Raw genomic sequence first — 14,352 nt, 5'->3', positions numbered from 1 at the left:
TATGGCCACTAGATAAAGAATCGAAGGTTATAATATCTTTTTTATATAAATAAAGTTTAAATAAGTTAGGTTCTAGAAGCTTATTAAAGTTATGATATACTTTTAAACTTAAATGATGCTTATAGAAGTACTTATAAATTACTAACTCCGATTTTATTTATAAGACCTCGTTTTTTAAATTACAAATAAGATTTACAAATGGGGTTTTCTAAATAGGATTTGAGGTAGAATAAATTACAGATTGTTCAAAGGTCCTAATTAGTACACATTCATTATGCCAAGTGATAAATGCCACGATGGGAGATGAAAGTGGAAATGGGCCTGCTCCATCAAATGGAGCAAATACTATTGGGCTGGGATTATCCAATGCAAGGGATGATGAAAGTAGAAGTTGGTCTGCTCCATCAGTTATAAACCTTCAGCTCCAAGTTTTATTTGTCGAAGAGTTTATTAGTCTTGGGTAACAATCATGCACCAAAGGAAGAGGAAGTTTTGTTCACCTATATCTCCCAATAACTTCTTCCTATTCACCCGTCTTTACCCGATCGTGCATGATGAGAGTGCGTTAAGGACAATTATCGGTTGGCGATAGTATTGGTAGTGATTCAAGTTGTGTCCGAAAACACTGTCACTAAAAATTATTTTGCAATGTTAAAATATGACACTCCTCGTAATTAAACGAATTTTTTCTTACAAGAAGATGGGGTAACATAATAGCAAAAATGTAAAGCAATAATGTTCTTCAGAAAATTATCAAATGAGGAAGGGATGAGTGCTCAAAGGAGTGTGTCTGACAAGTAATGAGTCAGACTTCCTCCTTTAACGCATTCACGCAAATTATTTACAGCACTATTTCCTTCAGTTCAAAATGAGAAAAATTATGTAATTAGGCCAACGTATTATTTATTTACTTATTTATTTACTGAAAATACCCCCACATTGCCAATGGGCTTAGCCATGTTCTACGCCATTAAGGGTGAGCAAACTATGAAACCCAACAATATGTTTTTCTTCTTTCATATCACTTCTTGAAACAAAACCAGAGAAAGAGAATTATGGAATTAAACACATGGAATTAAACACATACAAATAAACAAGAGCAGTACATTAAACAAAGAACATGCAACAAGAAAATCGATCGAAGAGGATTAATGCTATTCACCCGTCTTTACCCGATCGTGCATGATGAGAGTGCGTTAAGGACAATTATCGTTGGCGATAGTATTGGTAGTGATTCAAGTTGTGTCCGAAAACACTGTCACTAAAAATTATTTTGCAATGTTAAAATATGACACTCCTCGTAATTAAAAACGAATTTTTTCTTACAAGAAGATGGGGTAACATAATAGCAAAAATGTAAAGCAATAATGTTCTTCAGAAAATTATCAAATGAGGAAGGGATGAGTGCTCAAAGCAGTGTGTCTGACAAGTAATGAGTCAGACTTCCTCCTTTAACGCATTCACGCAAATTATTTACAGCACTATTTCCTTCAGTTCAAAATGAGAAAAATTATGTAATTAGGCCAACGTATTATTTATTTACTGAAAATACCCCCACATTGCCAATGGGCTTAGCCATGTTCTACGCCATTAAGGGTGAGCAAACTATGAAACCCAACAATATGTTTTTCTTCTTTCATATCACTTCTTGAAACAAAAACCAGAGAAAGAGAATTATGGAATTAAACACATACAAATAAACAAGAGCAGTACATTAAACAAAGAACATGCAACAAGAAAATCGATCGAAGAGGGATTAATGGAACGATTAAGGATTGATGATGAGGCTAATTATTTAAGCACGCTGGAACTGAACTTTCATGGGTTTATCAGAGAGAGCCAATCGACGACTGCGATTCTGATCCACAAACACTCCAACATCCTTGCATAGAACTTTGCAAAACTTGCACACACTTGGACAGTACATCAACTTATAATCATCCTCGTACTTCTCAATCTTGAACCAATTCCCTATGGTTTCTGGGCCTGGGTTTCCCAGAACCCCACCTGTAGTTATGAACCATTGTCCTGTCGTTGTGTCGAAGTCGTCCAGCTTCCACACTGTGCCCTCTTCACACGCCGTTGTTAGGTTGAACTTTATGTTTTGATCCGTCGACACACGAACAACACCTTCCAGAACAAACAAGTTCATCTTCATCATCAATATCAATATAATATGTAAAATAAAATAAAATCATTATTATTCCTGAACTATTCAATTCAATAGCTGTCATCTTACATGAGACGCCACGTTCTTTGATATCGATTTTCTGTTTTTTAAAAAAATAATTATTTTGTTATTTCTACAAGGAGTTTACAAAAACTTAGAATTCCGTAGTGTTATTACTACCATCTTCTCCCAGTGTAATATTTGCTACACGTGTACATCACATAGGATGCAAAAAATAAGTTTGGATGACTCATCCATATATCTTGAAATAAATTTATACAGAGCCGAGTTTTTGTATATATATACATACATATACATATATACACACACACATTAATTCCTTATTCTGAATATTGAAAGTAAACAACTAATTTATAAAGAAAAAATTAATTTAGTCAATCAAATGTAATGATATGTGTTGGCTTTTTTAAAGCATCCTTTTAATCATTTGAATGAAAAACTACTTTCTTGATTGAAAAAAAAACCTTAATATGTGTAAATTACAAAGAGTGTTTAGGCAAAAAATTATGAATTTGAAAGATAAGGTGGACTACGATATTATACGTAGGATCAAAGTAAATATATCTATTAGCTCTACATTTACGGTAAGTGAGAATATCAGTCACTTCCTTGGTGTAAGTCACTTGTAAAGGAAAATTTTTTGGTCATAAATATAAATCACTTGTAGATATTTAATAATTATTTTCTACTTTTATTATTATTTAATTCTAGTTGAAAAGAGAGAAAAATGAGGGGTGATAATGATTTGTAAACACAAAAAGAGAGAAAAAACTTTAATAAGGATAAATTTAAATTATTTTTATTAATTTAGTGCATTCCTTAATATGGGAAAATAAGTTACAAGAGATTTATAAGTACAGAATTAGTATATCGTAACTTCCTCTCATTTTTTTGATCCTGGAAATAGTAATACTAATGTGAGGCTGGGTAATAATTAAGAGCTCACATCCTCTACAGTTAAAGAAACTCAGTGACTCCTATCTCTAATAAAAAGATCCAACTAATAAGAAGAGATTATCATGGAAAAGTTATTTACGAGACCCTGTTAACCCCTGATAATATAGTGATTGAATCCAAATAGATTCCAAATTTAAAAAAACAATTCATCATATGATGGATCAGTAATGTAGTAGTATAATATATTACTTTAAAATCATGCTAATGCGTACTTCAATTCTTATAAAATAATTTATTTAACTTATGTTACTTAATCGAGATTCTAACATTTGTGTATTGAACAAAACTCACCTTTCTTAGGATTAACTGGTGTGAACTGTAATGGCAGGCCACGGAATCCCACCACAACCGCAACATTAAGAGGGCACGTCACGTTGACCGATCTCGATATGAGAACTAAGCCTTCGCCGTTCACACACGGCCCACGACCGTCGCACGGTGTTTCAGGCACTGGCCGGATGTAGTAATCCGTGCCGGCACGGACCTTCTTGCCGGTGGTGTCAACCACCTGCGCCGGTGAAGGACCAGCCGCTGCGAACAGTGTTTGAGTGCTCACGGCAATGAAAAACGCAAAAACTGGAAATGTAGACTTCATATTCTCTCTTATCTTCTTCGACTTATTTTTGATTATGAGGGTTCCAAGAAACCAAAAGCATGAATTTATAGTGCTAATAACGCGTATAATGAAAACTATGGATTTCAATCGATAAGATAAGAAACTCAGCGATTTTGAAATTTGACCTGTGGGAAGTTTCCAGATTAAGTCATATATAGCATAAAAGTACATTCAACACTCCAATTTTATATCTAGTATCTTGATCTTTTTTTGGAATAGATTCAGTATCTTAATATTATTTTTTGATTGCATCCACCACCCTAATATATTTACATTAAAATAAGATTAGAGTATTGGATGTGTCAAAAAATAAGATCAGAGTGCTTCATGTACCATAAAAAAATTTGGAGTGTTGGATATACCTTAACTCTGTTATATAAATATATATATTATAATATTATAATATAATGGCAAATGCCAATTCCCCACGTCTGGTGGCGATTCAAACAAGAAACCATTTTATGTTACTATTTTGCCTTTGACCAAAACTTGCGTGCTTGACAAATGCCAACCTAACTTTGTTTCCTTCTGGCCCCCAGTGATTCAATTGTTTTGTCTATGCATTAATCAATTAAGAAAGGTTTATGCACCGATGCATATACTTCCTGTGAACCTAAATGTAAAAATCAGATGTGAAGTTTGCTTTGACCTTAAATAATTGAATATTTTAATTTATTTTATTTCTCAAATTCACAATTTTTTTTTTAAAATTAGATTACACAAGTTAAATAGGATATTTTAATTTTAAAGAAACCAGCATGCATTTTTTAGAAATAATTAATTTAACTAATTTTTTAATCTATACAAATTAATTATTTAACCTATATATGTAGGACCAAAGAGAATTTTTTTAATATAATTTTATTATTCTACAGTAAAAATAAAAAAGCGGGTTTTATTTGTTGTTTTAACCCACGCTAAAGTTTCACTGATGCTTTTGAAAATGGTTGAAATAGTGAACAAAAAATGCCTGTAAATTATTCATGTTTAGATCTGTACGTAAAAGACTTGAACAATTGACAGCATTTAGAAGACGATAATAAGCTGTCAAGTTCAACAAGGTAAGAAAAGTACAAAATATTCTTCTAGTCTTAAATATAAGACTTATTTTATAGTATAATTTACATTACAAAATGGGTCTCATATTTAAGATGAAAAAGTAATTATTTTTTTGCACAATTAATCATAGATATCAGGAACTATTTCCTTTTCTTTTTTTTTTTGACACAAAGTTCCTTTTTTCTTTACACACGTGGGGAAGCAACTAAATGGAATTATAAAATATTATGAAGCTGCTAACGTATAAAAAAAATTATGAATTGGAAAACAAATGGAGCTTTAATCGTAGGTAATTTTTATAAATTAATAAAAGGAAAATTAATTTTAAATGCTTTAACTTTTAACTCAGTTATAACTCAATTTCTTAAGAATGGCCTCCATATGATTTAGTTTATGAATTTTTGACTAACTAAAAACTCAGTTCTTCTCTTTTCATTGTTTTTTTGTCAAAAAAATAATCCTTATCAGCATAAGTCATACATAGTCCTATGTGGAAATTAATAAATGCTAGTATGTCTGTGAAGTAATCATCTCCATAATCATCAACTTTCCTCCGACCAGAAAGCTGGCCGTAAAAATCATTCTTCATCTGTTTACAATATACTTCTCTAATCTTATTTATAAGACATTTTTAACATATTTCACATAAATAAAAAAAATATTTAAATATATTAACTCTCTGTTAAAATATAACAACTTTTTAAATTTACCTTGATTCAATATATACAACTTTCAAAAAAGATAACTATCTACAATATAATAAACGAAGGACGAAATAGTACATTTGCATTAAAAATTTAACGAAGTGACTTATAAATGTGACAAAAAAAATCTTCTCTCTTTGCCCTATAAATAGGACCAAAGGAGTAAATCACTTTAATCAATTCATCAAAATAAAAAATAATAATTAACTTATTAAATATGTCTCAAATTAGTATTTTTCTTAAATTTACTTATATTAAATGAAGTTATGAAGGAAAAAGAAAAAGAAAAATACAAAGAGTTATATTTAGCTATTAATTACAAGAATAAAAATTAATAAATAAGCATTGACTACTCATCAAGTCACTTATATTTTAGACCCAGATATTTTTTCAGAAGCAATTTGAATTTATATTGCAGAGGAAAAGCAATGAGTATTCAACTCTAAAGGTGTTTTAGCCTCTTCGTCATCATCGCACTAATTTCCCCAAAATAACCTCGTGGCTTCACCCTTTTCTAGCAACTGTTTCCCTATTAAAATTTCAAATGAGGATTTAATGATTTATCCTATTTCCCCAAAAATAAATAGAAATTTAATAAAATACCCAACTTAAAACTAGTTTACTAAGAGACAGCCCACGTGTACAAGTGGGTTTGCAGATTTGAACACCGACTTGATGATATTATTTATTCAACAGCTTTTCTCAATAATTAATTAGGGTTTAATGAATTTAAAGAGAATAAGGATAAGATCATATAAGATATTGTTTTATGTTTATAAGCCAGACTTTTCCACGCTCATCAGAATTTCAATGACGTAAAGCAATTAGCTAACTGCTGTGGCTTGGCCAAATACGATTCAAATATATTATGATATAAAAAATTATTTGAAGTTAATATTTATTAATATCAATAGTTAGTTAAGTAATTTCAAAGCTATAGGCGACGTAACGACGACGCACAACGAAGCATGAGACCTTCTTTAATTTACTATCTATTAGTATCTTAAAAGCCAAACCGAATATTAAACCAGAAAACTAATGGTTCATGATTCATACGATCGGAACGGTCAAACCAATAATAAAATAATTAAATAAAAATTAATATTATATACTTATATAATAATATATGTATAAAAATAAAATATTAAGTTACAAAATGATTTAAAAACAAACTTAAATAATTCAATCTCATGATACATTTACCAATTTATATAAAATATATCTTACAATTCACAAATTATTGATAATAATATAACAAAAATACATATGTTTAATTTTGTATTAATAATTTTATTTTGGGTAATGAAATAAATAATCACTACTAGAAAAAAACCATTTAACAACACAAAACAACAGTGATTAAGAAGAAAAACACCATGAAAAAAAAAAGAGGTGGCATTTTTGTAAATAAATTCGGTGACTGTTAACTTTCCACGGTGGTTATTGAGAGAACTGCCGTGGAAAGTACTTTTAACGGTGATTTCCACGTCGGTTTTCTTAATAACCGCCGTGAAAAGTTTTAAAATATACCATGATAGGGTTCATTTTTCATCATTTTCATAATTTCATATCAAGTACAAGTGGAAATAGGCCAGCAGCTTGTCAGGGGCCTGTTTTAGGCCTGATTAGGCCAGGCCTGTTAGGAAAAAAAAATACAGGCTCAGGCTTTTTTAGAAGCCTTTTTCGCTTAACAGGCCAGGCTCAGGCTCCGAGAGAAGCCTATAAGACTTATCAGGTTGGCCTAAGCCTGTTATGTTTTTCCACATAATAAGTGGATTATGCAAAACGTAGGCCTTGAACCCAAGACCTGTGAGTGGATGAAAAGTTACTTCACCACTGCACCATTACGTTTTGTTGTTACTTCTTTTACATAATATATAATTTTAAATCCTGTTAAGTAAATTGGCTAAAAAATTATTTACTCCACATTAGGTTTTCATTTTCCCCTCTTTTCATTTCAGTCTTTGACTCTTCGGTCCAATTTTCAACAGTCGGCACTCCTCTCAGTCTCTCACAGACACGGTCTCACCTTGGCTCTCAAAGACTCAGACTCTACTCTCTGCCTCTTTGGTCTCCTTCTCCTACCTTAGTCTCAGTCTCTCAGAGTCAGACAGACAGCCACGCCTGACGTCAGCATCACTCAGCATCAAAGTGAAGGATGGTCAGTGGCGCAGTCGCTCAGTCGCCTACCTTTCTTTAGTCTTCATGCTTGTGCTTTCCGATCTCTATATCCTCAGCGACGTCGACTCCGAAGCCTAAGCCACAGCATCGGAGGCGTCGAGTCATCCTCCTCCTCAGTCCTTGCAGTCACAGGTCACAGTGACTCCCAAGCCACATCTCGAAGGTCGAAGCTTGAACCATCATCGTCAGTCCTCATTGCTCGACGTCGACAACTTTACTCGTGAGTCCTCATTGCTCGTCTAGCCAGGTAAGCTTCCTACAACTTGTAATTTGAGTAGATGCAAAACGTGAACCCATAGCTTGATTACAGAACCGTAGATGTAATACTTTCCGGTTAGAGCTCTCTATTCTCTGTGGAGATGATTTTGTTATTAAGCCAAGTATAATACAATGTCTTTGACTCTTCAGTCCAATTTTCAACAGTCGGCGCTCCTCTCAGTCTCTCACAGACACAGTCTCACCTTGGCTCTCAAAGACTCAGACTCTACTCTCTGCCTCTTTAGTCTCCTTCTCCTACCTTAGTCTCAGTCTCTCATAGTCAGACAGACAGCCACGCCTGACGTCAGCGTCGCTCAGCATCAACGTGAAGGATGGTCAGTGGCGCAGTCGCTCAGTCGCCTACCTTTCTTTAGTCTTCATGCTTGTGCTTTCCGATCTTTATATCCTCAGCGACGTCGACTCCGAAGCCTAAGCCACAGCATCGGAGGCGTCGAGTCATCCTCCTCCTCAGTCCTTGCAGTCACAGGCCACAGTGACTCCCAAGCCACATCTCGAAGGTCGAAGCTTGAACCATCATCGTCAGTCCTCATTGCTCGACGTCGACAACTTTACTCGTGAGTCCTCATTGCTCGTCTAGCCAGGTAAGCTTCCTACAACTTGTAATTTGAGTAGATGCAAAACGTGAACCCATAGCTTGATTACAGAACCGTAGATGTAATACTTGCCGGTTAGAGCTCTCTATTCTCTATGGAGATGATTTTGTTATTAAGCCAAGTATAATACAATGTCATGTATTTTTGTTTCACGAGCAAGAATTTGTAATGTTTGCTACTGAATTTTATTTTAATGGCATGGAAATGATGATAAATTCTGAATTAGGTTTGCTACTGAATTTTGTTTTAGTGGTATAGAAGAATGAATTAGCAAATGATAGGGTCTATAGGAATGAAGAATTTGGATATATGTAATTACAAGATTAATTAGGAAATGATAGGGGGTTAAATTTTTCTCGGTTGGTGCTTTTAGAGTTCAGATAGTTTTTCCTTTTAATGTTGTGTTACTGTTGATACATGATTGTTTTTTTTCCAACTTATTTTACTGATATTTTGCATCAAGAATGGAATACTAATATATGCTTTGTGATCCATTTCTAGTTAATGTCATCTCCATTTGAGAGTGAAACAATGTCATCTAATTCAGTTCCTTCAAATGCTATGATGCCATTGTCTAGTCAACAAGCACCAATAGATTCTAGTCAACAAACTAATGAAGAAAATGATGGTAGTGATAGTATTATTCAAAAGAAGAGGTGAAAAACCTCTACCATTTGGGAAGAATTTGATCAAGTTGAAACCGATAAGGAAATGAAAGGGAAATGCAAGTATTGCAAACAACTACTTGCATATTTAGGGAAGGGAGCTAGCACCAGCCATCTTTGAAGACATATCCAAGCTTGTTTGCAAAGGAAGTTGCTTGTTGCTTCACAAAACAAGCAACCCGCAATTCCGTTTCAACCTTCCAATATGAACATTAATCCATTTTTGACACCGGGTGCTAGATATTCTAATGAAAAGATGAGGGAAATAATAGCTACTGCAATTATGGTGCATGAACATCCTGTTAACATTGTTGAGGATGAAGTTTGGATGTAGGGCTTCCAATATGCAAATTTTGAATTTCAAAAAATCTCTTGCAAGACAGCAAGAACTGATTGTTGTGCCATATATGAGGCAGAGAAGAAACAATTGAAGGCCTTATTAGAGGATGTGAACAAGATAAGTTTGACTACTGATATGTGGAAATCGGCTCACCAAGTAGTTGAATACATGGTTATCATCAGGCATTTCATTGATTCGGGATGGAGTCTTCAAAAGTGAGTTTTGAGTTTTGTGAAAGTTCTTGCTTCTAAACGAGGAATTTGATGTGGCAGATGCTATCTTCAAGTGTTTGAAGGCTTGGGGTATTGAAAACAAAGTGTTTTCCGTGTCAGTTGACAATGCCTCTTACAATGATTCTTGTTTAAGAGCTCTTAAGGACACGTTATCACTTAGTAGTTCATTACCTCTAGGTGGTGATTTGTTCCACGTTAGATGTTATGCACACATATTAAACTTAATGGTGGAAGATGGCCTTGGAAGAATTAGGGACATTATACATAATGCTCGTGAGAGTGTGAAATATATTAATCATAATGACTCAAGACTGAAAGCATTTTGTGATGTTGTTGAGCAGAAACGCTTGAAGGAAAGAAAGCTTATTCTTGATTGTCCAACAAGGTGGAATTCGACATATAGGATGCTATCTACTGCTATGAAGTTCAAGGTTGTCTTTCCTGATTATAAGGAAAGAGAGCCATATTACAACTATGCACCATCAGAAGAGGATTGGAATAAGGTTGAGAAAATTTGTAAACTCTTAGAAGTATTTAATCTAGCCACTCATGTCATTTCAGGTAGTGAGTATCCCATTGCAAATTTGTATCTTCCTGAAGTTTGGAGAGTGAAACAAGTAATTGACAATGCCATAGAAGATGGTGATTTCTTCATAAGAGAAATGGCAACTTTAAGAGAAGTTTGACAAATATTAGGGAGAATGCAATATGTTAATGGCCATTGCAAGTGTTTTGGATCCCATGTGCAAATTATATGTTGTTAATTATTGTTTTCCTTTAATTTATAAGCTTGATTATGTGGCTTCTAAGAATATAGATAAACTAGTGAGTGCTTTGAAATCAATGTATGATGAGTATGTAAGCATGTATAAAGGAGAGACAACAAGTGGTGATGAAGTTGATAATGCTGGTAACAACTCTTCTACCAATGCCCTGGTTCTTCTATAATCACTAGATTTGACCAAATCATGAGCATTGTTCGTGAAAAGCAAGCAGTTTCCCCAATGAAATCAGAATTGGAAGCTTATCTTGAGGACGGTGTTTACATTCCTGATGGTAGTTCTAACTCCTTTAGTGCCTTGGAATGGTGGAAAAATAATAGCATGAAGTATAAGATTTTATCTAAGATGGCTGCTGGCATATTAGTTGTTCCAATCTCAATTGTGGCATCAGAGTCCACTTTTAGTGCTGGAGGTAGAGTTATTGATGAATATCGTTCCAAATTAAATGAAGAATCAATTGAAGTACTTATTTGCGGTAGAGATTGGCTTCGCAACAAGTATGGCTTGAGGAAAAAACCAAAGGTACAAATTTTATATTTTAAAAGTTATATCGTTTCCTATTCTTTTTTCTTCTTAGATTGTATATGATCTAATATTATACATTTGATTTCTTTTTTTTTAAGGTGTTGGAACAAGATGAAGAAATTATATTCAGAATTTAATGATTTGCTACTGGTGGCTATTCTTCTTAAACTTGTTGTGTTGTAATGTTGTTGTATTTGGTATGTTCTTGTTGATTAATAACATCATATCAACTTGTATTTTAAGTACTCTTGGATTACATTTTATTTAGTCATATGCTCTTTCTCTGTTTGTGTTTGGCAACTCTTGTTCAGATTATTGGTGGCTTGTTTCAACCTGTTTAAAGGCATTTGGCCTGCATTCTATCAAGGCTTGTTTTCGGCCTGTTTAAAGACATTTGACCTATATTTTGTTAAGGCCTGTTTTTGGCCTATTGGAAGGCTTAGGCCTGTTAGCCTGTTTATAGTTTTTTTAAAGAATACAGGCCTGTTAACAGGCTTTAGGCTAGGCCAGACCTTTATGTTAAAAGGGAAGCCTTTAACAGGCCACAGGCCAGGCTCAGGCCTATTTGATACAAAACAGGACTAGCCTGTTAAGGCGATGGCCTGACCTGTTTCCATCCCTAATACCAATACGCTGTGGTCCCCTTCTGTCTGACCACGAACAAACTACCATCACCGGTCATTCCCCCCTCTTTCCTGCTGTTTAAACTCCTTCATTTCGCTTGTGATTGCTTGCCGCCATCCACTGTTGTTTCAATGCCCATCTTCTCGCATTTGAATCGTCTCTACTGAGTAAGTATCCTCTTTTTTTATTCTTTTCAATTTTTCTTAGTTTCTAGGATGTTTTGACTATAAAAATCTGTTATATTTCAAACAGGTTGGTTAGTTTTACATTTTGGTTGCCTTTACATTGTTGATTTTGCGTTTTTTTTATGTGTTTGAGGTGTTGATTGGTGACATTTGGTGTGAGAAAATCTCAATTCCTTTCTATATACGGCATTAGAAACATATTTAAATTTTTAAGTTGATTAATTTTGAATTTTTGAATTGTTTATAATTTTTTATATTTATTTTGAATTTTTGGTATTTTTTATGTAATAAACTTGAGAACTTAGTAATAATAATCTGTTCAGTGTTTTGTAAATTTTTTTTTCCGTTATGAACTTTGACTGATGATAAAGTGTTGTTTCAAATTTCATTATAAATGGATATTATTTGTATTCCTGTTTTGGATTCAAAAATTTTAGCTTTAAGAATCTTTATTCATTGAATTGGTTTGAAATTAAATTTTTATTTTTATTTTATTTGTTATATTTTTTAAAATTTATCATGTCTTTGTTTATTACATTGTTAAGTTAGTTTGGTTGATTGATTGATTTTTTTTAAAAATAATTTAGAATTTGTTATAGGAAAAATTAAAATGGAGGACTTGAAAAGAATAATATTTTTACAAAAATTTACTTCTTTAAGTATGTGTTTTAATTTATTTTTACAAAAAGCTAAATTTTATATACAAATCTATTTTTATTTTTTTATATGACTTTAAATTAGAAGCAAGTGTTCGAAAAGAAATTATATTAAATTAATTTAATATTTTTATAAAACTTTATGCATGTTGAAATATGTTATGAAAATTTTTTTAGTTTTGATTAAAATAATAAAAATAATTTTTGTTTAACTATTTTACAAAACTTATATATGTTTGTTTGATTATATATTTTTATCAACATTTTCGCTCATTCACTATATATAACAATTTTTTCAGAAATTACTTAATCTAATTTTTAAAAGTAATTACATATTTGATTTTTTTATTATAATATATTTCATAAGACAAACAGGGTTCAGAAAAAAAAAATAGAGATAAAGAATTTGTCCTCATCTTAGTGAATGAAGAAAATTTTATTTTTGATTAAAAATTTTGAGTGCATTTTGTTTCTAAATTGATGTTTGTCTATTTAATTTTTTATTATTTATGGTCCTTTTAAATAATTAAAATTTTTAATATTCTTTATAATAAATGTAACTTTTCTTGGTCCTTCACTCTAATTTTTTCTTTGTTATATATTTAAGGGGAAATTTTGTCAATTTTTTTTCAAAAAAAGACATTTCCTTTAATTTGTAATTAAGTGTTAGTCAAATTTAATTTATTGATTGACACTTAACTATTTTATTTATTTCAATATTTGAATAAAGGAGTTAAAATTAAGCTTGACAACTATGCTCATTGACTCTGTAGAACAATGGATCGTAGTTGAATGAAAGTTTAAGAGAATTAGCAAAGAATATAAGGATGGGGTTGAAAGGTTTCTTGAGTTTGCTCAGAGAAATTCCCCTTGTAAAAGAGTTAGATTGTACTATTGTCCTTATGTCAAATGCTTAAATAATAGTCAACGGAGTATTATTTAGATAAGAGAGCATCTTATCTATGATGGGATAAATTTGAAGTGTACAAATTGGATATGGCATAGAGAAATTAGAAAGACTATATTGTCTGGAAAGGAAAAGGTTGTGAATGAAGACTTTGGTGATAGAATTTCGGATATATTTCATGACATAAGGTCTGAGTCCTCTACATAGTTCTCTCTTACATGTGAAACTTTGTGTAGTGATGCAGAGACACCTTTATACCTAGGGTGTAAAGATGATTATATAAGGTTGACAACCGTGTTGAAATTGATGAACTTGAAGGCAAGAAATGATTGGATCAATACTAGTTTCACGAAATTGCTTGAACTGTTGAGTGATATTCTTCCAAAAGGGAATTCACTTCCAAAACAAATGCATGAAGCAAAGAAAATTTTATGTCCAATAGGTTTGGAATATGAGAAGATACATACATGCCCTAATGACTGTATATTATTCAGAAATAAGTATGAAGGGTTGAATAAGTGCCCTAAATGTGGGACTTCAAGATACAAAGTTAAAAAAGATGATAGTGATTATAATGAGATGACCAAAGTTCCTCCTTTGAAGGTTCTGTGGTATCTTCCAATAATACTACAATTTAAGTGTCTATTTGCTAATGCCACAGAAGCAAAGAACCTAAGATGGCATTTCGATAAGAAAATATGTGATGAAAAGTTTTTTCACCCAGCAGGTTCTTCTCAATAGAATACAATAGATAAAAATTTTTCTCAATTTAGTAGTGAGCCAAGAAACCTTCGGTTAGGGCTTTGTATGAACAGAATTAATCCATATGGTAATCTTAGTAGCACACACAATGTT

General features: G+C 32.4%; 1 protein-coding gene across 1 annotated transcript; it reads right to left on the bottom strand.

The window, feature by feature from the left end:
- Positions 1-1,597: 1,597 nt before the first annotated feature.
- LOC114758333 (kunitz trypsin inhibitor 2-like) lies at positions 1,598-3,752 on the bottom strand. The gene is made up of 2 exons (XM_028947380.1): positions 3,440-3,752; positions 1,598-2,130 (listed from the first exon to the last, which is right to left on the bottom strand). The coding sequence occupies exons 1-2, from the start codon at positions 3,741-3,743 to the stop codon at positions 1,796-1,798; spliced, it is 639 nt and encodes a 212-aa protein (XP_028803213.1). The 5' UTR covers positions 3,744-3,752; the 3' UTR covers positions 1,598-1,795.
- Positions 3,753-14,352: the final 10,600 nt, after the last annotated feature.

This window comes from Neltuma alba, unplaced genomic scaffold (assembly GCF_004799145.2).
Source record: "Neltuma alba isolate B1F8T4 unplaced genomic scaffold, ASM479914v2 tig00010687_pilon, whole genome shotgun sequence".
NCBI lineage: Eukaryota > Viridiplantae > Streptophyta > Magnoliopsida > Fabales > Fabaceae > Neltuma > Neltuma alba.
This window is presented reverse-complemented; position numbering and strand designations above follow the sequence as displayed.